Source organism: Phyllobates terribilis, unplaced genomic scaffold, assembly GCF_046119375.1.
Source record: "Phyllobates terribilis strain yellow unplaced genomic scaffold, ASM4611937v1 Scaffold_12__6_contigs__length_324123572, whole genome shotgun sequence".
In the NCBI taxonomy this organism is placed as follows: domain Eukaryota; kingdom Metazoa; phylum Chordata; class Amphibia; order Anura; family Dendrobatidae; genus Phyllobates; species Phyllobates terribilis.
This window is the reverse complement of record NW_027362772.1, coordinates 114060310-114088270: the sequence shown is the minus strand read 5'-3', so window position 1 is coordinate 114088270 and position 27961 is coordinate 114060310. Positions and strand designations below refer to the sequence as shown.

Below are 27961 nucleotides of genomic sequence, written 5' to 3'. Positions count from 1 at the left end.
CTTTATTGAATGAAGTTAAAATAATAACACATACAAGAAAAGTGCATACCATGAAGGCGAGACATCGATACAGCCATAAGTAAAAGATTACAGTCCCAAATGAATGATACCTATAAAAAATCATTCAAAGTGCAATGTAATAGAATCATTCAAAGTGCAGTGCAATAAATAAGGATTTATTGCACTGCACTTTGGATGATTCTATTACATTTGCACTTTTCAATAAAGATCATATTTTTCGGTAAAATACTCTGTCTTCCTCTGAACTTAATGGTTGGTGGAACTTGGTACCACGTTCAGTTTTCTGGTGTATGCTCAATAATGATGTTTTCCATTTGAGAATAGTGTTGTAATTTGTCAATTGCAAACTTGCTTATTTTCATGCTGTCTATGTAAAGCAATTTAATAACATGAGAATACCCATTTAATAAAGAGAAGTTTAACTTACTCTACTGTGACTGCAGAAGTGAAAAACCTAAAAAGAGCTGATGCTATGCATACATAATTGTGGAGGTTTACGATGTTGGAGATTAGTGAAATAAACTTGAAATTATAGGGACATTTTATTGGGCTTTTTGTCAATAGCCAAACTGAAGAGGGCAGTTTGGTTATTGATAGACTCCGCTTCTCCTCAGCCTGACATGGCTGTTCTACAGAAAAAAATAGCAAATGGAGATAACCTTAAGCCTTTCAACTCACTTTAAGTTCACATGTAGCGTTTTTGAAGCGTTTTTTTGCAGCATTTTTCCGGCCGCGAAAACACTTGTTAATCGGTCTGCCATGCATAGCAATGCAAATTCGGATGCGTTAATTAATGTGATGAATTCGCATTGCGTTCGAAATTGCGTTGCAAAACACAGCATGGCCATTTCTAGCGTGATCACACCGCAAATTTGCGGCCACTGAGTTACATTGGAACGCAGCAAACCCACAGGTAAATGTGGATTTGCTGCGTTTCAATAAATTAAATGGCCGCAAATTCGCGGCGCAAACGCAGTGCGTATGGTACTCAGGATGAAGAGGAGACTACAACTCCTCTCATCCCGACCGCAGCTCCCGCTGATAACAGCAAGAGAGGCGTGGATAGGAGGAGAAGTAGCCTTTCCAGCCAAGCCGGTTACCACAAGCGGTAAAAAAAAAAAAAAGAAATAAAAAAGTTAAAAATAAACCTCTATACTCACCTGTCTGGTGGCCCCCGGCTGCGATATTCTCCTCCCGGCCGCACTTACAGGACCTGTGCTGACGCCACAGATCAGCTGATGGTCACGTGACCGTCAGCTGATCAGCTGATCGTAAGATGATCAACCCCAGTGACCTCCTGCAGCATGTATATTGATATTGACCCCTGTCAGTATACATTGCTGTATTCTACAGCAGTGACATCAGTGAGGGCTGATGTCACTGCTGTAGAAGAGACACGAATCCTCGTGGGACACTCGGTGGTACGTGGACTGCGTCGTTTACGGCGGAAGGGTGAGGAATATGGTTGTTTTTTACTTTATGTTTTTTTTCAGGAGATCGAGGGCTTTGCGGACCCGTGTAATAAAAAAAAAAATTGTAGAACCGTGTGTTTATTTCATTAAAATACTTTATTCTGGCCGTGTCTTTTATTGAAAAGCGGCTACCATTTTACTACGCAGTTAGTAATGGGGGTGTCTTATAGACGCCCTCCATCACTAACCTGGGCTTCACGTCAGCCACCAATACAAGGCTGACATGAACCGAAACCACATTACCCCACTCGCCACCGCTACAGGGCAGTTGGAAGAGAGGAGGCTAAGCACCAGATTTGGTGCATCTTATGGATGCGCCATTTCTGGGACTGCTGAGGGGTGATATTAATAGCCGCGGAGGGGGCTAATATACATGGCCCCTTCCCTGGCTATTAATATCAGCCCGCAGCTGTCTAGCTTAGCCTTTGCTGGTTAGATTTTATAGGGGAACCCTACATCAATAACCCTTTATTTGAAATACAACAGACAAATCCTTTAATCATTTAAATGAACCAATATACTCACCCCAGTTCTTATGGTAAACCAAGGGTTTAACAAATGCCTCACCAAATAACTTTATTTAGCTCCAAAAAGAATTCATTGATGTACAAAAACGTTTAAAAAAAACACGTGTCAAAAACGTATGCAAAATCCGCATGCGGTTTTTCGGCCAGGGAGAGGCAAAAAGGCTCAGGAAATTTCTGCTCCAAATCCGCATCATGCGCACATAGCATAAAAGGGGTTTTCCATTACAATGATACTGATGACTTTTCCTCATGACAGTATCAATATCAGATTGACCACCACCAAACAACCTGCACCCCCATAGATCGGCTGTTACAAATTCAATAAAGCAAAACAAAAGAGTTTAGTCACAATGCTCCCAGATACTGCAGGAAGTAAAGCGCTCGTATACTCATAGCCACCAAACTCAACACTAAAACAAGCATAAGGACTTGAGCTCTATTTTTTTTTACAATCTTTCAGCAAAAGTGGTAACAGCAATGTTTTATAATTAATTAACTTTTTTACTTACTCTGAGGTATTAGGTATATAAAAACTCATAGACTGATTTCGAGAAACACTGTTTCCGCCAGCAGAAAACATAGCAGCAGAAGACTGGGATCTGTTAAGTCCTATGGTTGGTGTTGGAGGTGATGTTACAGCTTTCCCTTGTGGTCCAGTAGAAGAACTAAATAATCGGTCAAATCTGGAAAAAAAGCGTTATTTTAAGAGAAGATACAATAAGTATAATCATTTTCTTTGATTGGTAAGATATTTCTAAGGGTATGTGCACATGTTGAGTATTTGATTGCAGAAATTTCTGAAATGTTTCTGCATCTCTAGAAATTTGTTGGCAGCAAAAACAGAGTGGAATACGCTCATTTTTTTGCCTGCGTTTTTTCAGTGGGTAAAAAACGCAGGCAAAAAAGCACAGAGAATTGACATGCTGCAGATTAGTTTCTGCACCAAATCTGCAAGTCAAAAATACTCAACATGTGTGCATGACACCTCAGGGTTCTCATTCACACAAGACAAAAACGCACCAAATCAGCAATGTACCTTATTTACGAATAAGCGGTAACATTGATTCATCTGTTTTATTGCCATTTAGAATATTTATAATTGTATGCCTGGCATTTATTTTGGGCTCATACATTCATGTTAATATCCGTCTCCAATGCTCAGATTCAATACTATATTTTATATTTAATCCACTTTACTTTTTTTTACTTGATCTTCTGTTTACGTGTAATAGGAGGTCATCAATTCTCACTGATCTAAAGTACTTTTAATGTCTAAACTTTGTATGTCTTATATATTGTTTTTAATACTGTTCAATGTAATTTAAATAAGATCTATACATTTTCTCTTGATATGTTGTGCCTGCCAATTCTTCACATAGGTTTTCAAGTTTTCAAGCATTAACAAAGATTCATAGAGTAAGGCAGAAATGAAGATTCAGTTCTTGAATTTGATGTACTGGAAACAGGAAAAATGGGCTCGTGTATGGGTCTGACCGAGGTGAAATTATGAAGGCCAGATGACTGGGTAAAAGCTTCACTAATATGACAAGCGCTGCTATGTAGTAACACCAACCTGTATGCTACATAGGGGCTGAATAGCCACAAATCGGCTCATGCCTACGATGACCTTTATCATGTGATAGAGGCCGTGGCGCCATTGTCACTAGTGTCTGCCTCCATCACCGGGACTGATTCCAGATGTCATCAAGCAGCGGTGGTGAAAGAAGCAGAGGTAAGTGACAACAGCACCCCCTGATGAAGTGCTGATCAGGGGAGGGAATGGGGGGATAAAAGCTGCAGGCAATGACTGTTAGGAGTTAAAGAAGCACTTTCTAAGTTTTTGTTTCTCTTAATATACCGCAGTCATCAAATTATATAGACTTACAATTGCTCATTTTGTCCTTCTACCCAGATAATTCTTCTCTTTTCTATTAGGTCTATGACCTCAAGTGATTAAAAACAGACAAGCTGAATCCTAAACTCTATTTAGAAACCTATTTGCATGAGTCATCACTGTAAAATTCCCTGGCAGGGATAGGAGCAGAGCAGCTGGGTCAGAAGTTGAAGAGGGGGATGACTCATGCAGGGAAAAGAGACTTCCTGTTCTTACTTAGAGCTTAGGATTCAGCTAGTCTATTTTTAATCATGTGACGTTATAGACAAAATGGAAAAAAAAAAAGAATTAACTGGGTAAAGGTCCAAAATGAGCAATTGTAAGTACACAGTGTTATATAATAGGATGACTGCTATTTATTAAGAGAATACAAATCTTGCTGGGAGTGTTTCTATAAAGATAGATATTTATAAAGGGCATTATATGTATCGGATCACCCCTTTAATAGACATTCTGAAAAGCCCAGCAGCACCAGCCCGCTGCAGGTTTAGGCTCCATCACAGCCACCATGTAGAATTCCAAAGAGTAGAACAAAACAGAACACAATGCTCTGAACATAACATAGTAGCAATTTTTCATTAAACTGCCAAATACACTTCCATCCGTAGGAGAGCGACCCTATTAGTATGTCCCATGTTTAGTAAATTAAGGAATAAGTGAATAACAGATGGTTTTAAGCTGTAGATAAAAGTCTCGGAGAGCACAAATATTAACCTTATATGAACTAAAGGGCAACTTATGTAGGAGGTCGATGAGCAAATGTTAAAATGAAAATAGCATGCAAGCTGTAACCAGCCTCGCTGTGTACATAAATGTAGGCTTTATATACACTTTAGTCAAGAGGTTTGTTTAGTTGCCAAGCGATAGTTAATATAAGCTAAGTTATCATATACCTCATTCCTTTTGAACAGCAGACTGTGCCAAAATATTTTCAGCACTGAATAGAAAACTCCTTTACATAGGCCTTAGCCCCATGGAAAACGCTGCCTAATTTCCATTCGCTTTAACAAAATAACTATAGAAAGCTCTGGCTCCACACAAAAGGGCATTCAAAGTCCTACCAATATTTATTCGGAAAATAAAATGATTATTATTATTATTACTACAGTTTTTGCAATGTGCTAGTGTTTAAAATGATACGCCAAGCAGTAATATTTAAAGGAGTATGCTCATTTCAGACAGCTGTGGCATATCTAAAGATTATGCGATAAATGGCTCATAAGTGGTGGTACAAGGGGTCAACACCTACTTTGAGATTGGAGGTGCCCAACAGTTCCTCTCCCCCTAATTTATGCACATTACTTCTATTAGGCATTATGAAACAATCAAAAAGCAATAGAACGAACAGACAAGAGTCACACATGTATGCCTACATGTGGCAGCTGACAGCCTCCACATAACAGTGATAAGTGTTCGTAACACAGGTACAGATGGCAGAGGTGGGACCCACACTTATCAGGACATGCCATAAAGGTCAGGCTATGGGCACCATCTTTTAGGCTTGTTTTCCCATCTGTGGCATCAAGATAACTTTTCCTGTCTCTGAAATAATCAGTTATCATTTGGCTTTTTTTTACACCAGTTTCTATTGCAAATCTAGCGACCCTGAACAGAAAACGCAATACTTAGCATTATCTGATCCGGCTCCTGGAAAGGTCAGGAGAAAACTGATGCGCAGAATGAATAGGAACAATCCCATAGAAAACCACCGGATGAGTGCCCTCATCAATTTCCTTTGGTGTGTTTGTAACATGCTGAAATGCAAAAAAAAAGTTGGATATTGGATAACTAGTACTAAGTCAGAACAGTCACTTGACGTAACCATGTCGTGTGACCACAGAGAAGAGCTGAAATGACGCCACTTCAGGGGGAAGTATCAAGTGTTTTAATTTATGATTGGCACTGGAGAAATTAAGAAGGTGTTGTCCAGTAGTGAACAAGTACGTCCCATGCGCAGCTTCCGGGCTGATGAGTGCAAATTTGCCTCCAGTATTTGCTGATAACGTGCTGCATTCATCTTTCCTTCAATTTTTACCCAATTACCTTTGCCTTTGTAGCTCACACATCCCCAAAACATCAGCGATCCACCTCCGTGCTTTACTGTAGGAATGTTGTTCCTTTCATCATAGGCCTTGTTGACCTCTCTACAGATGTAACGTTTATGGTTGTGGCCAAAAAGTTCAATTTTGGTCTCATCACTCCAAATTAACTTATTGCAGAAGTTTTGAGGCTGGTCTCTGTGCTGTTTGGCGTATTGTAGGCAAGATAATTTGTGGCATTTGCGGAGTAATGGCTTTCTTCTGGAGACTCGTACATGCAGCCCATTTTTCTTCAAGGGCCTCCTTATTGTGCATCTTGAAACAGACACACCACTAGTTTTCAGAGAGCCCTGAATATCAGCTGAGGTTATTTGTAGGTTTTTCTTTGCATCCCAAACAATTTTCCTGGCAGTTATGGCCAAAATTTTTGTTGGTCTACCTGACCATGGCTTGGTTTTTACAGAGCCCCTGAGTTTCCATTTGTTAATCACAGTTTGAACGCTGCTGATTGACCGCTATCAATTCCTTGGATATTTTTTTATATCCCTTTCCTGTGTTATACATACAGTTCAACTACCTTTTCCCATAGATCCGTTGACAATTCTTTCGCTTTCCCCATGACTCACAATCCAGAAACGTCAGTGGCTGGATGAAAGATGCAAGAGTCTGTCTGCATCCCAGAAACTCACTCAGCTTTTATGCACACACACTGATTACAAGCAAACAGGTCACAGGTGAGGATGTTACCTTTGGTAGCCATTCAAACCCATTTGTGGATTTTTTTGGTTGTCATTAAGATTTAAAAAGAGAAAACACAGTAGTTTGACAATTAATGGCTTCGCCCAACCAATAACCATGAGTGGAGAAAAAGTTTTTTGTTATCATTCATATTCTCTGAAACAAGGCCAAGAAAGGAAAAATTCTGTCGGGGTATGTAAAGTTTTGAGCACAACTGTATAATTCAAGTGTTTGTCCTTGAGACTTATTGTCATTGCAAAAGCGAGTTTTACTGGAAATTGTCGTCTCTTCAATTTAAATTGTAGTCCTGTTTCTGATGGACATAAATCAATTCTTGGTATAAATACCTTATCACCTTCAGTGGATCCTGTTAAAATATCTGCCTCAAGAACATTTCTATCCAATGATGTTACAATTAATCGTGTACCATTGCAGCTGATATTTTTCTCGGACTCACCTCAACATTAAGCTCTTTATGTAGTAAGATATTATAGATAGCTACACGCTGACAAAGCCCACCCAGCCAGCAATAGGTATTATAGGAATATTATGGTCTTACCTATAAAATAGGATAAATCAAATCTAAACTACATAAAAACTAAGTACAAACATGGAGTTAAATTATTGTACACTTACACCTTCCAGAAGGAAGATTTTTTCATCTGTACATCTTGCACTTCTTTGGAGGCCCTGCAAGAAAATACAGTAAAATTGCTACCAAAATAAAGAAATCTTATATACTATATTATAGAACTATATAAGAAGTTTGTAAAAGTATTACAATAGCCGTAAAATCATACCCTGATTACATGCATGCATTTTCAGACTAATCGTCACTTAATATACAAAATATGAAAGCTGGTCTTTATGTAAATCAGATTACTCATATGCTAAACATATTCCTAATTACTAGCAAAGGTAACATTTTGAAGTCAGGAACATCCAGATACATGGCTCCTGGAAAATACTGATGTTATACTGTGGAGGTCCGGTCGGCAAAGAGACTTCAAGGTAATGCTCACTAGCAAGAATGTAACCATTGAGGGACTAATTGAAAGCTTTCATGCCAGTATTCTGGTGTAAAAAGAATTGAGAAGTCATAAACTTTGAAGCAACACAAGGCTGAGCTAAAATTTTGACTTTCGGCTTTATTATTTGCTACGCCACAAATCTTACTCTAGCAGGACCAGGAGTAGAAGTTGTAGTGTGGTACATGTGGAGGTACATGCCTGTTAAAAAAGCACTCGCATCAAAGTTTGTATCCTCTTAATATATTGCAGTCATCATATTATACAGCACTGTGTACTTACAATTGCTCACTTTGACTTTCTATTCAGCTAATTTCATACAACTCCAACCAGGAATATTAACGGAGATTCCGCTAATTTGACCAACATACAACTCTAATTAGCAGTATATAATGAGACTGTAGTGGATTAACCATTATTCAACTCCAATTAGAAGTATTAACTGAGGTTTTACTGGTTTGAAAATCAATAAGGAACCAAGAAGGGACTAATAACGCCAGTAAAATCAACGGAATCTGGTAATTTTAGGTATCTAACAAGAAAATAGACTTTCCTTTATCTATAGAAGAAAAACTGCACAAAAGGAGAAAATGAGGTAAAAATCTATCTAGGGGCAACTTTTCACCTTCCAATCTGTGTACATAAAAAGAGAAACCGTATAAAAGTTTCCCTACAAGATTCAGGTCATAAAAGAAAACTGGAACTATGGAAAGATAGAATACCAAAAACATCCAGAGTTCTACCAGGGTTAGACCCCTTGTTGCTCTCTAACAGAGAACAGTAGTGATATCCATATACACAGAGGTAAATAAGAGACTATATTTTAAGTATTAACAGATCTCATACAGGAGCTTTAACAGAATACAATCACGAGATTGACAGAAACCTCCTAACTCATGGCTCAAAAATCGAAAAGTTGGCAATAATCTTTCTGAAAACCCATTATGGAACTATATGCATAGCATACACTTGGTATTCACAGGAACATAACACGAGGAGAGAGTCCTCTTATACAAATGCTTATAAGATGATAAGACTCACATTTTCCTAAACCCAGGGTATCTTAGCTAGGGGAATAAAAACACATGATGTTCTTGTGTAACGATTTGAACAGTCATGTTTCAGTTTTTCCAAAAAGTATTCAACTCATCATGATAACCTTCACGAAAAGTACTTGAGTGAGAGGAAAGAAGTTTTAATCTATCCAATGATTCCTTGGCTCACCAGATTTAGAGCACAGATTCCCATTGTCTGAACAAGGGGCATAAATTGGGCTTTGACTGATCTATGCAGATTTTGTGCCAGTTTGCTCAAATAAATTAAGAAGCACTGAGAGGACATTATTGGATTTGTAGGATTTCAACGCAATCTTCTATCAAAGGATACAGACTGGATGAATGGCTCCTCAATGTGAGAATACGCTTGACTATTTCTATACAGGGACAAAACAGATTATTCCTAGCCATTTAACAAGGCACGAGGCAGCGGGCCAAGCCCAGCCGTGAGCCACGAGGCAGCGGGCCAAGCCCAGCCGTGATCCACGAGGCAGCGGGCCAGGCCAAGCCCAGCCGTGAGCCACGAGGCAGCGGGCCAAGCCCAGCCGTGAGCCACGAGGGAGTGGGCCAAGCCCAGCCGTGAGCCACGAGGGAGCGGGCCAAGCCCAGCCGTGAGCCACGAGGGAGCGGGCCAAGCCCAGCCGTGAGCCACGAGGGAGCGGGCCAAGCCCAGCCGTGAGCCACGAGGGAGCGGGACAAGCCCAGCCGTGAGCCACGAGGGAGCGGGACAAGCCCAGCCGTGAGTCACAAGGGAGAGGGACAAGCCCAGCCGTGAGCCACGAGGGAGCGGGACAAGCTTAGCCGTGAGCCACGAGGGAGCGGGCCAAGCCCAGACGTGAGCCACGAGGGAGCGGGCCAAGCCTACACGTGAGCCATGAGGGAGCGGGCCAAGCCCAAACGTGAGCCGCGAGGGAGCGGGCCAAACCCAGACGTGAGCCACGAGGGAGCGGGCCAAGCCCAGACGTGAGCTACAAGGGAGTGGGCCAAGCTGTGGAGTTTGATGCAGCAAGAGGTATACCTAGACTGTTGGACTGCTCCACACAGTGTAATATCCCAGAGTCCAACCACACTGATTCTTCCACTGCAGTCATTGCTGGAGGCCACTCAGCCTACCATGATATTCCATCTTTTTGCCATTTCTGCATACTCCAATCTCCTCTGTCCAAAAGGACAGGAAACCACTGAAGAAGGAGAGAGAGGGTGGTGTCTTTTTATTTGCTCTAGGCTTCCTATTCAGATATAGGGGCAGAACCGTTTGTCATTGGTACAGTTATGGGAAATATTATTTGGCCTGGGCTGAGGATAAGCACACGCTCTTAAGTAGTTTAAAAAGTTGTGGGCAAACCTAAGGGGGTTACAGCTTTACAGCTTGTGGTCAAATCTGCAGGTTGTCCAATTTAGCCTGACTAAAAGGAATTTCAGATAAGGTATGGCTTCAACTCTGCACTCAAAGGACAGCCATAATGAAGAAACAAAGGACCATCACAAGGGTGAAAAAGTGCCATGGATTGGTAAAACCAATACTAGTACATGGAAAAAAAAAAGGGAACCGAGAGCTGAACATGCCAGAACGTAGAGGTATGTACACAATATATACCTTTTTTTGCATCATGTAGCTTATCCATCCACAACTGACGGATTTTGACTTGAACGTTTTCGACGTTAAAGTCTAGGATGGAGGGGAAGAATTCTCCTTCTTGGAAGTGAGGAACAGGTTTTGAGTAAAAACCTTGCAATATGTTCCTAATTTCCTGGAAGAATAAAGAGAGAATTGCATAAAGGTGCCATTTGAGAATGAAATCCCTTAGGATAGTGGTGGGGAATCTTTTTTCTACCAAGGTCCATTTGAATAAGTATATGATCCTTCGGAGGCCGGAGAAATTGAGAGCCAACTCCGTCCACAAAATACATCCTGATGCTGGCACTGGTGTCAGGACGTAATCTTTCACTGCATGCGCTTCAGCGTTCAGTAGTGAACATTGCGTGCTCACAGAGCAAGAAAAAATTTAAGGGCAGGTGGCCGTCAAAATACAGCTGCTGACCCAAATACTGCGGCCCCCCGAGAATCTGCCCAGGGGGGAGGATAAATGGTCATAAAGGGCCATAAATGGACAGCGGGCCTGAGGTTCCCACCCCTGCTTTAGGATATATATTTGAGGGTAACTAATTTGTATAACCATGGGTTGGAAGATTAGGAGAACTAACTGTCCTGACGACCAGGAGGTCAACCTCTAACTTGACCGATCTCAAAAGCGAACACACTGTATGGCCCAGTGTATGTGCCCGCTGCTAAAGGGCACATGGGCGTCGAGAAGAATGAATATTCATTCTCTTTAGTAGCGGGCACGGAGGAGTGCTAAGCCGCAGCTCCTGCTGACAGTGCCCGCTACTAAAGAGAATGCATATTCGTTCCTCTCCACGCACATAGTCCCGGCGTGGAGAGTAGTGAACGTACCGGCAGCTCACATCAGTGTCTGACAGCGCAAGGCTGTGGCACCATGCGCAGCTCAGATGCTGACATGAGCTGCTGCAGAAGAACAGGATGCAGCGCTGGAGCAGAGGTGAGGAAGGAAGGTGAGTATAAGTGTTTTTTTTTTTTTGTGTGTGCAGTGATGGGGCTATACATACCAGGATTGGGGGATGAGGAGGCCGTACATACCAGTACTGGGGGATGAGGAGGCCATACATACCAGGATTGGGGGATGAGGGGTGCCATACATACCAAGATTGGGGGATGAGGGGTGCCATACATACCAAGATTGGGGGATGAGGGGTGCCATACATACCAGGATTTGGGGATGAGGGGTGCCATGCATACCAGGATTGGGGGATGAGGGGGCCATGCATAACAGGATTGGGGGATGAGGATGCCATGCATACCAGGATTGCGTCTGAGGGGACCATGCATACCAGGATTGGAGGATGAGGGGGGCATGCATACCAGGATTGGGTCTGAGGGGGGCATGCATACCAGGATTGGGTCTGAGGGGGCTATGCATACCAGGATTGGAGATGAGGGTGCCATGCATACCAGGATTGGGGATGAAGGTGCCATGCATACCAGAATTGGGGATGAGGGTGCCATGCATACCAGGATTGGGGATGAGGGTGCCATGCATACCAGGATTGGGGATGAGGGTGCCATGCATACCAGGATTGGGGATGAGGATGCCACGCATACAAGGATTGGGGATGAGGGAGCAATGCGTACCAGTATGGGGAAATTTACCAGTAGCTGCTGCATTTCCCACCCTAGGCTTATACTCCAGTCAATAAGTTTTCCCAGTTTTTTGTGGTAAAATTAGGTACCCCGACTTATACTCGGGTCGGCTTATACTCGAGTATATATGGTAAGTGTTACTTTGTTGGAATCAGGGGCTCTTTTCCTACTTTATGCTGCACTTAAATGAGGAAGAACAACCTGGTGATAGATTTATTTTAACCCTTTCGCGCCAGAGCCCGTTTTCGCTTTTATGACCAGGCAAATTTTTTCAATTCTGACCAGTGTCACTTTATGAGGTAATAACTATGGAACGCGTCAACGGATCCCGCTGTTTCTGAGAATGTTTTTTGGTGCATATTGTATTTCATGATAGTGTTAAAATTTCTTTGATATGACTTGCGTTTATTTGTGAAATTGGAATTGGAAATTTGGTGAAAATTTTGAAAATTTCAAACTTAGAATTTTCATGCCCTTAAATCAGAGAAATAGATATGTCACACAAAATAGTTAATACATACTATTTCCCACATGTCTACTTTACATCAGCACAATTTTGGAACCAAATTTTTTTTTGTTAGGAAGTTATAAGGGTTAAAAGTTGACCAGCTATTTCTCATATTTCTAACAAAATTTACAAAACCATTTTTTTAGGGAGCACATCACATTTGAAGTGACTTTGAGAGGCCTTTATGACAGAAAATACCCAAAAGTGACACCATTCTAAAAACTGCATTCCTCAAGGTGCTCAAAACCACATTCAAGAAGTTCATTAACCCTTCAGGTGCTTCACAAGAATTTTTGGAATGTGGAAGCAAAAAAATGAACATTTAACTTTTTTCACAAAAATGTTACTTTAGACCCCAATTTTTTTATTTTCACAAGGTTAACAGGAAAAAATGGACCCCACATTTGTTGTGCAATTCCTCTTGAGCACGACAATAGCCCATATGTGGGGAAAAACACTATTTGGGCACACGGCAGGGTTCGGAAGGGAAAGAGCGCCATTTGACTTTTTGAATGTAAAATTTGCTTAAATAATTAGCGGACGCCATATTGCGGCTGGAGAGCCCCTGATGTGCCTAAACAATGGAAACACCCCACAAATGACATTATTTTGGAAACTTGACCCCTCAGGGAACTTATCTAGATGTGTGGTGAGCACCTTGAACCCCCAGGTGCTTCACAGAAGTTTAGAACATTGAGCCATAAAAATAAAATTTTCACATTTTTCCCACAAAAATGATTTTTCAGCCTCCAATTTTTCATTTTCATAAGGGTAACAGGAAAAATTGCACCATGCAATTTGTTTTGCAATTTCTCCTGAGTAAGCCGATACCCCATACATGGGGGAAAACAACTGTTTGGACGCAAGGCAGGGTTCTGGAAGGGAAGGAGCGCCATTTGACTGTTTGATCGTAACATTTGCTTAAAATAATTAGCGGACGCCATGTCGAGTTTGGGGAGCCCCTGATGTGCCTAAACAGTGGACATCCCCCACAAGTGAAAAAATTTTGGAGCCTAGACCCCTCAGGGAACTTATCTAGATGTGTGGTGAGCACCCTGAACCCCACCAGGTGCTTCACAGGAGTTTATAACGTAGAGCCGTGAAAGTAAAAAAAATAAATAAATAAATTTAACATTTTCCATAAAAATGATGTTTTAGCCCCAAAGTTTTTATTTTCACAAGGGTAAGAGGAGAAAATGGACCCCAAAAACTGTTGTGCAATTTCTCCTGAGTACACCGATACCTAATATGTGGGGAAAATACACTGTTTGGGCAGACAGCAGGGTTCAGAAGGGAAGGAGCAGAGTGGATGCCATGTCGCGTTTGGAGAGCCCCTGATGCACTTAAACAGTGGAATCATTGAACGCAGATTTACGACACAGAATTTGATAACATTAGGTTATCATATTGAATAAGTGTTCATTAGTCTTGAACGCAAGTGCTTGCTTCTTGAGTTTGCATCGGGTACTTGGGTGTGCACCATGTATGGCGGATGCTCGAGTGACATGCTCGAGTCCCCGCCCCGCATGTTTCACGGTTGTTATACACCCAAAAAAAACATGCGGGGACCGCTCGTGCATGGCAGGGCATCCACACAAGGTTTTTTGCAGCGAAGCATATGGGGCGGAGACTCGAGTATGTCACTCGAGCACCCAAGATACTCGGTGCATACCCTGAGCACCCGATGCAAACTCAAGTAGTGAGCACTTGTCCTCAACACTAGTCACCATATCGTCATCATTTTTTTTTCTTTACTTTGGAAAAAAAAATTCCAACCCCTAGCGTTTATCTTTTACGCCGTTCCTTGTGCGGTATAAGTGATTAGACGACTTTATTCTTCGGGTCAGTGCGATTACAGCGATACCAGATTGATATCGGGTTTTTATGTTTAGCAGCTGTCACACACTAAAAGACGCTTTTTTTGTGCAAAGACTAGTTTTTGCAACCATTTTTCCATATTTCGGCCGACAGTCATGTAAGGGCTTGTTTTTTGCGGGACAAGTTGACGTTGTTATTGGTACCATTTTCGGGCACGTGACATTTTTTGATCACTTACTATTCCGATTTTTGGGAGACAGAATAAACAAGAACCAACAATTCAGGAATTCTTTTTTTTTTTTTTATGCCGTTTGGTGCGTGGTAAAATTGATAAAGTAGCTTTATTCTTCGGATCAGTACGTTTACAGTGGTACCACATTTATATCGTTTTTTTATGTTTTGGCGATTTTACACAAAAATTTTAGAGAAAAAAGTTTTTTTTTATCGCTTTATTCTGAGAGCTAGAACTTTTTTATTTTTTCGCTGATGGAGCTGTATGGCGGCTTTTTTTTTGCGGAAAAAGAGGACGTTTGGCGTTTTAATGATAAGCATCATTTTTTGCTCTGTTTTTTAATTTTTTATACAGTGTGCAAAGAAGGAGTTAATTAGCGTGACAGTTTCGTCGGACGTGGCGATACTATGTATGTGTACTTTTTTTTGTTTTTGCATAAATATACAGATTTATTGGCTTAATATTTTTTTTCTTTATTTATTTTGTGATTTTTTTTTTTTTTTTTTAATAGTTTGAAAATATTTTTAGACATTTCTAACTGGTCTCATGCAATGCAATAGAAATGTATTGCATAGCACGAGACCTGAAAGTTTTACACTGTCAGATGTCCTGTCAGACTAGCAGGACAGCATACATGGCAGACCCGGATGTCATCCTGTGACCTCCGGCTGCCATGACAAAGCCAGATCTCATCATAGGGGCGCCGGAGAGGTGAGTGGACGACCCCCTCTCCCTCACACTATCTTCTAAATGCAGCAATCGCTATGGATCGCGGCATCTAGAGGACAGCAAAGGGTTAACATCATTGGGACCTGATCCAATCATGTGCCGATGAGGTTACCTGTCAGAGCTGTCGCTCTGCACCGCAATCACAGCACTTGCAGGACCCTGGGGGTCCTGAGTCCTGTGAGACCGCCACTTGTTTATAAACATCTGCGCTGCACAGAGCCTAGCAAGTGCAGACGTTTATGTACTTTGGGCCGTCAAGAAGCGGTTTATAAAGCAAAAAGCTTTAAGACCATGTGAGGGATTTACTTCTAAAGAAGTCTTGCAGAGATGATTTGCTGTGTGAACAAGCTTGTGAGCCAATAAATGGAGCACTAAACAGTTAACCCTGCTGTTTCTCCTGGATCTCCCTGCCGCTTTTGACACTGTGGATCACCAGCTCCTCCTCACTATGCTCCGCTCTATAGGCCTCAAGGACATCGCTCTCTCCTACTTCTCCTCCTATCTCTCTGACAGCTCCTTCACGGTATCTTTTGCCGGCTCTTCTTCCTCTAATCTTCCCTTTACTATCGGGGTTCCACAAGGATCAGTCCTAGGTCCCCTCTTCTTCTCTTTGTATACCGCCCCTATTGGAGAAACCTTCAGCAGATTTGGTTTCCAGTATCATCTCTATGCTGATGACACCCAACTATACACCTATTCACCTGACATCACCCCTACTCTAATACAAAATACCAGTGCTTGTCTTTCTGCTGTCTCTAACATCATGTCCTTCCTCTATCTGAAACTGAAACTCTCCAAAACTGAACTCCTTGTTTTTCCTCTGTAATGCAGCGGCTCGCTGCATTGCCAAAATGTCTGAGGGGGTGTGTTCTGGCTGACCACGTACCTCCTCTTCAGGTGACTGATCACATGAATGTGACATCATCACAGGTCCTGTGCGCACAGATGATATATATATCTGGGTGGTTTTGAAACACAGAAAGGCAAGAGACCTGATCCCTGTGTCTGGGACACCATTAGCCCTGGAAGGCACGTGGCCTGGAGACCACGTCTGGTGAGCCTTAAACCACAGCTTTGGCAGAACAGAGCTGATAGAAGCAGCTAAGACCCGGCAAAGGTAAAAGGAAGGTACTTGATATGGACATTAGTGTTGTTACCTTGCTGAAGACTGTATCTGAAGCCAAGCGGGCACAGCTGCCACTGAAAGGCTCTAGGATATTACGTGTGTAACATTCCTGTGAGCCACTGAGATGGACTATGTTATAAGCAGTTTATGATGAGTAATAAACTGCTGGACTTTAATTTACTGGAAACTGTTGCTTGTGTGCTTTAATTGACCCGGTGAAGTGAGTGCCCCTCAACACGATCAATATCGCTACCTCACACCTCCCTCTACTAACCTACCTATACCTGACTTTTCAATTTCCTTGTGTGGTGCCACCATAACTCCCAACCAGCAAGCTCGCTGTCTTGGAGTCATATTTGACCTACAACTTTCCTTTATTCTCCATATACAATCATTGACTCGCTCATGTCACCTGCACCTTAAAAACATCTCCAAAATCTGACCTTTTCTCACCTTTGATACTGCAAAAACTATGTTGCTATTATTCACTCTCATCTGGACTACTGCAACTCTCTTCTAATCGGTCTCCCGCTATAAACAAACTGTCTCCTCTCCAGTCCATTCTGAATGCAGCAGCCAGGGTCGTATTTCTATCAGGCCGCTTCACAGACGCCTCTACCCTGTGCCAGTCATTGCACTGGTTACCCCATAGAATACAATACAAACTCATCTCTATCACCCACAAAGCTCTCCACAGTTCTGCACCGCCCTATATCTCTTCCCTCATCTCTGTCTATCACCCCTCCCGTGCCCTCCGTTCTGCAACTGATCTAAGTCTAATATCCTCCTTAATCCGAACCTCACACCTCGGTCTCCAAGACTTCTCTCGCGCTGTGCCAGTTCCCTCCTAAATGTTAATCATAATCTGCGCCTGCCTATTCATCTGTCTCCACATCCTCCATGCATCAAATAGCACACAGTAACGGCACTTAGATACTGATACTGGCTGATGACCATGTTCTACCTATTGTGTCCCCCTATTTCCATATAGATTGTAAGCTTGTGAGCAGGGCCCTCACTCCTCATATAACTGTTGAAATGTTATACATTGCATTGTTTATATTGTCTGTATATGTCCCTACTTAATTGTAAAGTGCTGCGGAATATGTTGGCACTATATAAATAAAAATTATTATTATTAGGTAACCTGACAAAACCCTTTTGAGGGTTTTTTTTTATTTAATTTTTTTTAACTGAGCAGTAGACAAGGGTTCCACAGTTGGGTAGGACCAGCGATTTCAGGAGATCATTACGTACCCTATAGACATTAGACTAAAGGTGGAAGAATCCATCAATATCGGCTGACACTCTGTTGTATATTAGAGTGGCATCCTGACTGTCTCCCGATAGATGAGAATATGCTAAATCAAGGAGTTCCTTATTATCTGGAATCATCTTCCATTTTCTTTTGTGTTTTTTATAATGACAAATCAATTACAATCTAGAGAACCTTAGTTACATGGAAAAACAGGTCCATTTCCTTATATTAGTCACAAGCAACAGCTGATCTGCATCTTATCTGCTCATATGGGCAGCATATGATAGTTGGGGTGACAGGGCAGCAGCATTACCACATCCTCTGTGGACAACGTTGTTTAGCACCATGTAAGCACCATAATAATAGAAAATAGAGGCGTTTGCTACATGACACGAGCATTAATACAGCAGCGTCAAAACACGTCGCTGCCGACTCGAGACCTGCACTGCCTCCAGTGAAAAGGTGAAGATTCAGTAACTTAAGGCTATGTTCACACATCTTGGGTTTTTCAGTGTTTTTTTATGCAAATTTGCAGCTGCGTTTTACAGTACCAGCAAAGTCTATGAGATTACAGAAATCTCATGCACACATCTTGTTTGTTTTTTTTTAAATTTCGTGATTTGAATGCTTTTTTGCAAAATAAAGCATGTCACTTCTTTCAGCGCTTTTCACCCATTAGAAGTAATGTAGTGAAAAAAAGCTTGGTGTGAACATAGTTACCAGGTTTTGATGCATTTTTAGTGAAAATAAGCAAGTAAAACAGTATGTGAAACATTTATTTTTGTGACTTTATCATCTTGTCTTGGTCACTGAGATTGTAGCTTTTATTAGGAGTGTTTAATTAAATTAGTGATATGTATACTGTAAACATTGGCTGAGCTAACTGTGAGACTGAACAATAACTGTGAGACTGAACAATAACTGTGGCCCAGGGAAGTGTGAAATTTAACAATGCCTGTGCAACTGAATGGCAGGCCATAGGGTGAAAGTAAATCCTGTCATACAAATTCAATGCACTGCCAGTGTCTTAGGTAAACTATTCCTGAACAATTCACCTCCACCTCTGTTACATTTTAAATTCTGGTTAATATGGTTTCACATATGTCTCCAATTGTTACCAGTGTTCTTATTTCTGTGGTGGAAGTAAAGATGAACTTTGGGATACTGAAAAACGCACGAAAAACGGCACCAAAACCTGCATTTTTAATACAGCTACTTTCCTGCCAAGAGATCAGGTTTTGCTGCAGAAAAAAACCACTGAAAAAAACGTAATGTGTGAACATAGCCTAACACACCATTTCACTTGCCTCAACATTTCTGTTCTGCGAATTGCATCTTGAAGCTCCATAAGTTTCTCCTTATATTGATTTCTTTCCATCAGTACTCGTGCCATCTCAGCTCTGGTGAATCGTTTTCTCTGGGCAGCAGGTATATCCACCTTGAAGGATGGAAAAATAATTGTCAAAAATCATGGTCTAGGCATACATATCCATAGAAAAAAAATATTATACAAACAGTACAGACAAAAAGTTTGGACACACCTTCTCATTTAAAGATTTTTCTGTATTTTCATGACTTTGAAAATTGTACATTCACATTGAAGGCATCAAAACTATGAATTAACACATGTGGAATTATATACTTAACAAAAAAGTGTGAAACAACTGAAAATATGTCATATTCTAGGTTCTTCAAAGTAGCCACCTTTTGCTTTGATGACTGCTTTGCACACTCTTGGCATTCTCTTGATGAGCTTCAAGAGGTCGTCACAGGAAATTGTCTTCCAACAATCTTGAAGGAGTTCCCAGAGATGCTTAGCACTTGTTGGCCCTTTTGCCCTTTTGCCTTCACTCTGCAGTCCAGCTCACCCCAAACCATCTCGATTGGATTCAGGTAAATTGACTGTGGAGGCCAGGTATATATGCAGGCAGTGCATATAGAACAAGAGGCTCCATTCCAGTTCTGTTTGCTGCTGCTCTTAGACATTTCTACACATAGGGCCAGGAATAATTTTTTTGGGGATCTTAATCCTCATTATTTGCTTAAAAAGCAATCCAGAGAACACAATTTTCCTGTGCTATTTGCTTGGTGGCAGTGCAGAATACAGCCAGGTCCTTTCCATATTACAGTGCTAAAACTCCAGCTATTTAAAACTGTGGTTTGTCAGTCACATGGATTACATATACGTTTTCAGAAAATACTGCCATTTCTGGCCTTCATTAAAAAAAATTGTCAGTGTGTCAGCGAAGTATTTGACACCGGTTTGCTGTTCAAAATAGTTACCTACAGGCCACGTATTTAAAACTCTGGTTTCTCCGTCACACGGATCACATATAACTTCGCTCCAAATTCAGCCATTTATAGTGAGCGTGGAAGATATTGTCCTCCATTTAAAATGGGCAAGGCGTGTGGCAAGGGACGGGGAACTAGACGTGATGGTGATGGTGCATGCAGAGGCAGAGGCCGTGGGCAAGCTGAAATTGTGCCACAACAAACACAAACATCTTCTTATCCAACTTTCCTGTCTCAATTCCTAGGGGACCGCAGCACACCACTACTGAACCCAGAGCAGTGTCAAAAGGTTGTTGGTTGGATAGCAGATAATGCTTCCAGTCACTTTGCCACCACCACCCTGTCTTCCACACGGTCAAGTCTCAGTAGCCGTGAGTCTGGACTGCATATTCCTCACCTTGATCCTCCTTCCTCCCACCATGCAGAGTGCCCGGAGACAACTGATCCCACACTTGGACACTCTGATGAGCTGTTCACTTTTCCATTTACAGATTTGGGCCTCTCGCCCGGTCCACTTGAAGCGGGGCAAGAGGAGATCGCATGTAGCGATGCCCAAATATTTGAGCAGCCACAGTCACAAGAAGGCGACGGTGGGAAAGTGTCACAAGAGGTGGACGATGAGGAGACACAATTGCCAGAAAATCAGGAGGAGGACCAGGGTGCGGAAGTAGAAGACGAGGTGGTGGATGATATAGTAACTGACCCAACCTGGCAGGAGGACAAGCAGAGCGAGGACAGCAGCACACAGGGAGAGGGAGGCAGAACACTCCAACAGGCAGGAAGAAGCAGTGAGGTGGCCCCAGAAAGAAGGCAGGCAACCGTTCCCCGTAACACCAACACGAAGGAAGTTGTCAATACAACTGTTAGGTCTTCCAGAGTCTCGTTGTTTTTTAAAAACTCTGCCGATAACCTCAAAAAGGCCATTTGCACCACCTGCCAGGCCAGCATCAGCAGGGGTGGCAAAACTACCAGCCTGTCCACCACAAGCATGATCAGGCACATGGCAGCAAAGCACCCGACTATGTGGGCCGAACCCCAGGGTCCAGGAACAGTGTCTGCGGGTGGCACCACTGCTTCTTCCGCTGTTGCGTATGCAAGCTAATCCCCTGTCCATGGTGCATGCGAAGATGCCTCCTGCCCTGCACCTGTCATTGCACACTCTCAAGTAGCAGCATCAGGAAGCACATCCACGTCCTTGTCCCAGCGCAGCGTTCAGTTGTCCATACCCCAGTCCTTGGAAAACAAGCGCAAAAACGCAGCCAACGCCCCACAGGCCACACTACTAAATTCCCACATTTCGCACCTGCTTGCGCTAGAAATGTTGCCTTTTAGGCTCGTGGAGGCGGTAGCATTCCGCAAGCTGATGACGGCGGCCGTCCCTCGGTACTCAGTCCCCAGCCGTCACTATTTCTCCCGGTGTGCCGTCCCCGCATTACACAAGCACGTGTCCCACAACATTAGCCGTGCCCTCAACGACGCAGCTACCGGGAAAGTCCACCTAACCACGGACACGTGGACAAGTGCTTGTGGGCAGGTACGGTACATCTCGCTGACCGCACACAGGGTTAACATAGTGGAAGCCGGGACCCAGTCGGACCTTGGGACGGAACAAATCCTCCCGACGCCAAGGTTTGCGGGCCCTAGGTCAATCAGGGTTGCCCCCAGTGTCTACAGCTCTTGCACCTCATCCTCCTGGAGTGCCTCCCAATTTTTGGCAGCCCTTGCATTCACTGCATAGGCCAACACTATGGGAGACCTACTTACTAGTAATGGGAACATTTTTTCATGAGGCCCTCTACATCTCTTCCAAGGGGCATTGGAGTGCCTCCCAATTTTTGGCAACCCTTGCATTCACTGCATAAGCAAACAGTATGGAAGACCCACTTCCTAATAATGAGAACATTGTTTTCAGGAGGCCTTCCTCTAAGTCTCTTCAAAGGGGTATTGGGGTGCGTCCAAATTTTGGGCAGCCCTGCCACTCACTGCATACGCAATAACCGTATAGGAGACCCACTCTTTAGTAATGGGAACAACAAAGCATAGCCGGCTGATGGCTCTCTAAGAATAGTGAGGGCCGCCTGATGGCCCTATAAAAATAGGCTTTGTGACTTTCAGAGTCCCTCCTTCATAAATGAAACAGGATGTGTCTGATCATGTCTCACACACCACATGGCCAGATAAGGTTGTAAAATGTTAAAATGACATTTCCTGGTGAATGCATTTGTCATGATTGAAAGCAATGCAAAAGTGCAAAAATGTATCAAAAACGCTACATGTTAACATGGCCTGTGGTGTGGAGGAGTATTTTTGTTTTTGGTTATTTATTTTGCCTTATATACAAGTCATTACCCTGGAAAGCATGTTCCTTCACATATTTCCCAGGAAAATCCATTTTGTTTTTGTATGTTTTATTGTGAGTCTGTAAAAGTTGCGTAATGCCTCTGACAACATTGTTGACAGCAGTGACCTGGGAGTCAGAAATGCTTCCAGGGGTCTTCCCCACGCAGTTCCCATGTCATTTGAGCACTGTTCCCATCTTTGTGGGCATTTTTTAGGCCCTATGCAGACCGCCGGGGGGAGCCGCTGGAAAAATGCTTGAGTTTCCCATAGACTTACATTGGGCTCGTTGCTCGGGTCGAGCACCCGAGTATTCCTACGTACTCGACCCGAGCATCGAGCACCCGAGCATTTTAAGGGTAGGTTAATTTTAACATTGAGAGATAGAATATCAAAAAAAAAGTCAAGAAAACCACATTGCGTAAATTCGATAAATTTATTTGCTTTTTTGAGTGAGAAATAAGAATTTAGCTCTTTGGCATTGACTCAACTCATTGTGTTTGGAGAAAGACAAATGCTGCCTATGACCCAAAGAAAACCATCCCCAATTTCAAGCATGGAGGTGGAAACATTATGTTTTGGGAGTGTTTCTCTGCTAAGAGCCCAGGACTACTTCACCGCATCAATGGGAGAATGGATGGAGCCATGTGCCGTAAAATCCTGAGTGACAACCTCCTTCCCTCTGCCAGGACATTAAAAATAGGTCATGGGTGGGTCTTCCACCAAGACAATGACCCAAAACATGCAGCCAAGGCAGCAAAGGAGTGGCTCAAAAGAAGCACATTAAGGTCATGGAGTGGCCTAGCTAGTCTCCACACCTTAATCCCATAGAAAACTTATGGAAGGAGTTGAAGCTTCGAGTTGCCAAGCGACAGCCTCAAAATCTGAAGGATTTAGAGATGATCTGCAAAGAGGAGTGGACCAAAATTCCTCCTGACGTGCGCAAACCTCATCATCAACTACAAACAACGTCTGATTGCTGTGCTTGCCAACAAGGGTTTTGCCACCAAGTATTAAGTGTTGTTTGCCAGAGGGATCAAATACTTATTTCTCACTGCAAAATGCAAATACATTTATCTAATTTAAACAATGTGATTTTCTTAATTTTTTTTTTTTGGATCTTCTATCTCTCAATGTTAAAATTGACCTACCCTTAAAATTATAGACTGTTCATTTCTTTCTCAGTGGGCAAACTTACAAAAAACAGCAAGGGATCAAATAATTATTTCCTTCACGGTGTGTATATATATATATATATATATATATATATATATATATATATATATATATATATATATATATATATATATATATATATATATATATATATATATATATATATATATATACACATACATATACAGTACAGACCAAAAGTTTGGACACATCTTCTCATTTAAAGATTTTTCTGTATTTTCATGACTATGAAAATTGTACATTCACACTGAAGGCATCAAAACTATGAATTAACATATGTGGAATTATATACTTAACAAAAAAGTGTGAAACAACTGAAAATATGTCTTATATTCTAGGTTCTTCAAAGTAGCCACCTTTTGCTTTGATGACTGCTTTGCACACTCTTGGCATTCTCTTGATGAGCTTCAAGAGGTAGTCACCGGAAATGGTTTTCACTTCACAGGTGTGCCCTGTCAGGTTTAGTAAGTGGGATTTCTTGCCTTATAAATGGGGTTGGGACCATCAGTTGTGTTGAGCAGAAGTCTGGTGGATACACAGCTGATAATCCTACTGAATAGACTGTTAGAATTTGTATTATGGCAAGAAAAAAGCAGCTAGGTAAAGAAAAACGAGTGGCCATCATTACTTTAAGAAATGAAGGTCAGTCAGTCCGAAAAATTGGGAAGACTTTGAAAGTGTAGTTGCAAAAAACATCAAGCGCTACAAAGAAACTGGCTCACATGAGGACCGCCCCAGGAAAGGAAGACCAAGAGTCACTTCTGCTTCTGAGGATAAGTTTATCCGAGTCACCAGCCTCAGAAATCGCAGGTTAACAGCAGCTCAGATTAGAGACCAGGTCAATGCCACACAGAGTTCTAGCAGCAGACACATCTCTTCAACAACTGTTAGGAGGAGACTTTGTGTAGCAGGCCTTCATGGTAAAATAGCTGGTAGGAAACCACTGCTAAGGACAGGCAACAAGCAGAAGAGACTTATTTGGGCTAAAGAACACAAGGAATGGACATTAGACCAGTGGAAATCTGTGCTTTGGTCTGATGAAGCCAAATTTGAGATTTTTGGTTCCAGCCACCGTGTCTTTGTGCGACACAGAAAAGGTGAACGGATGGACTCTACATGCCTGGTTCCCACCGTGAAGCATGGAGGAGGAGGTGTGATGGTGTGGGGGTGCTTTGCTGGTCACACTGTTGGGGATTTATTCAAAATTGAAGGCATACTGAACCAGCATCTTGCAGCGGCATGCTATTCCATCCGGTTTGCGTTTAGTTGGACCATCATTTATTTTTCAACAGGACAATGACCCCAAACACACCTCCAGGCTGTGTAAGGGCTATTTGACCAAGAAGGAGAGTGATGGGGTGCTACGCCAGATGACCTGGCCTCCACAGTCACAAGACCTGAACCCAATCGAGATGGTTTGGGGTGAGCTGGACCGCAGAGTGAAGGCAAAAGGGCCAACAAGTACTAAGCATCTCTGGGAACTCCTTCAAGATTGGTGGAAGACCATTTCCGGTGACTACCTCTTGAAGCTCATCAAGAGAATGCCAAGAGTGTGCAAAGCAGTCATCAAAGCAAAAGGTGGCTACTTTGAAGAACCTAGAATATAAGACATATTTTCAGTTGTTTCACACTTTTTTGTTAAGTATATAATTCCACATGTGTTAATTCATAGTTTTGATGCCTTCAGTGTGAATGTACAATTTTCATAGTCATGAAAATACAGAAAAATCATTAAATGAGAAGGTGTGTCCAAACGTTTGGTCTGTACTGTATATATATATATATATATATACATATATATTATATCAAAAGGCAGCACTCCAAATTTTTTTTTTTTAGAAACAATGGACTTTAATGAGCCCTGAGGAAGGAAGTAGGAAGTGTGGTTATGCATGATTGCTACAGGGTGAGTCACACCCTCAAATGTATTATTTATAATGTACACCTGACACTAATGAATATCAATCAAAGCACTTGTCACTTTATGAGAGTTATGGATCATGATATGGATGATAATAATGTACTTGTTTAAAATTTTATCACTATGTACAGTATGTAACTGAATAGTATTTTGAGATATGCACCTCTGCACTTTTTTTGTGAAATCATGTTTTTGTATAAATTAATTGTAATTATGGAATCACTGTTTGTAGCTATATATATTGCACCATATGCATTTGAACTCTGCTTGAAAAAGGTTCTGTGAACCGAAACGTTGCTTTTTGGGCTCATTAAAGTCCATTTTTTCTAACGAATTTTTGGAGTGCTGCCTTTTGATATACTTTCTATTGATATGCAACAGTTTGGACAGACTGTTTGGAGGCCTGGCTATATATATATATATATATATATATATATATATATATATATATATATATATATATATATATATATATATATATATATATATATATATATATATATATATATATATATATATATATATATATATATATATATATTCGTTTTTTTTCTTCCCCTTACTCCAAAAGACGTTACATTTTTATATTTCTGTTGACATAGCCGCATGAAGGCCAATTTGTTTGCGGGACAAGTCATAGTTGTGGATGACACCATTCATTTTTAGCATAAAATGTACTGAAATAAAAGCATGAAAAAAAAAATCCAAATGGAGTGAAGTGGAAACCTGCCGTTGTATTTTTTTATGTGGTTTATTGTGCGGTAAAATGTCCTTTGCAGACATTGCAGTGCTTTGCATGTTGTATTGAAGCTATGGAAAAAGCAGCTGCATCTTTTGATACAGCAAGTATGAAAGCACTTCTAAGTGTGATTTGTTCTAAGTGTGATTTGGCTAAGTGTGTGACTTGTGATTCAGTGACTTTGGCTGCAGGGAGTTTATAAGAAAGTAACTTGTTTTAATCCACTTGTTTGTATTTACCTATTTATTTGCTTATTTATTTCTGTCTTGTGAAATCCCCATTAGGAAAATGTGCTCCATCATTGATGATGCCATTCAGTGTGCATACTTCACTAGCAGTTTGAGGCTGTGTGCCCACGATCCGTTTTTTAAGGCTATGTGCCCACGATGCAGAAATGAAGCAGAAAATTTCTGCAGCATTTCTGCATCTCCCTGGCAGAAAAAACGCATGCAGATTGTGCATGCGTTTTTCCTGCGGAATACATGCGGATTCACATGCGTTTCCGCATGCAGATTGACGAGCGCTTTCCAGGCGATAGCATCACTTGGAAAGTGCTTGACAACTAGGTCACACTGTATAAATCCATGCAAACGGCATGGATTTATACAGTGTGAACCGTAAAAATTAAAACAAATCAAGCTATACTCACCCCCGAGGCCCCGGCGTGTGCTGCAGCGCTCGTTCCTGTCTGGTTCCCGGCTGCCGGCATATCGCGAGACAGAAAGGTGAAGGGCCTGCGGTCACATGACTGTGACGTCACCGCAGGTCCTCAAGCGATGCCGGCATTCAGAGAGAAGCCTTCGGACAGGTGAGTATAAACTTTATTTGTTATTTTATTCTTTTTTTACAGGTAGAATGGTACCCAGGTCTGGATGAGAGTCTCCTCTGCTCCAGACCTGGGTACCATCCGCACATAGAGACGCATAGAAGCCACTTGTACAAATGTACAGTCGCGGTTTCTATGCGTTTCAATGCAAGTCAATGGCGGGAGTTCCGCTGCGCTTCCGCAAAATTAAATGACATGCTGCAGATTTTTGTACGCAGCATAAACGCTTGAAAAACGCTACGTGGGCACCCAGCCTAAGCGTTTCCGCAGCGAAAAAACCCTGCAGAAACGCTTAAAAAAAAACTTGGTAGAAGGCCTGCCATGTTCCCCAATGATAATCCGCATGTGCTGTGCACATGCTGCGGAAATTTCCGCTGCGGATTATCATTGCGGAAAAATACGCAGCATGTCCATTAATTTTGCGGACACACAGCGTAATTGTCGCCATTGACTTGCATTGAAACGCATATTATCCGTGTCAGCACATTTGCACACACGGATAATATGCATTTCTATGTGCGGATGGTACCCGGGTGTGGAGGAGAGGAGACTCTCCTCCGGACCCGGGTACCATAGAATCTGTGAAAAAATAAATAAATAAATAAATATTATATCTACCTTCTGATGGCCCGCGGTCTCCTTGTCTTCACTTGCCGGCAGCGCACTGTGGACTGAAGGACCTGCGCTGTCGTCATTTAGTCATGTGACGGCAGGTCCTTCAGTGCAGTGTACCGCGAGCTGCTGACAAGCCAGGACGGAGCGAAGCAAGACTGCGCAGGCCACCAGAAGTTAAGTATAGATTTATTTTTTAACATTTTACAGTCACACTATATAAATGCATGCCGTTTGCATGGATTTATATAGTGTGACCAAGTTGTCAAGCACTTACCAAGTGATGCTAAAATCGCTTGGAAAGCACTTGTCAACCCGCATGCGGAAATGCATGTGAAGAACGCTTCACTTCCGTATGTCCCTGGCAGGAAA

At 42.0% G+C, this 27961-nt stretch overlaps 1 protein-coding gene across 4 annotated transcripts in view; it reads right to left on the bottom strand.

Annotated features, from left to right (window-relative positions):
- Positions 1 to 27961, bottom strand: part of LOC141172247 (C-Jun-amino-terminal kinase-interacting protein 3-like) — a 394188-nt gene that overhangs the window by 122046 nt on the left and 244181 nt on the right. For all 4 annotated transcript variants that reach the window (XM_073656238.1, XM_073656235.1, XM_073656236.1 and 1 more), the window contains exons 12-14: positions 18973 to 19103; positions 7328 to 7381; positions 2530 to 2703 (exon numbers count right to left, since the gene is read on the bottom strand). In XM_073656238.1, the coding sequence (XP_073512339.1) occupies positions 2530 to 2703; positions 7328 to 7381; positions 18973 to 19103 (359 nt within the window). The remainder of the gene's footprint in view (positions 1 to 2529; positions 2704 to 7327; positions 7382 to 18972; positions 19104 to 27961) is intronic.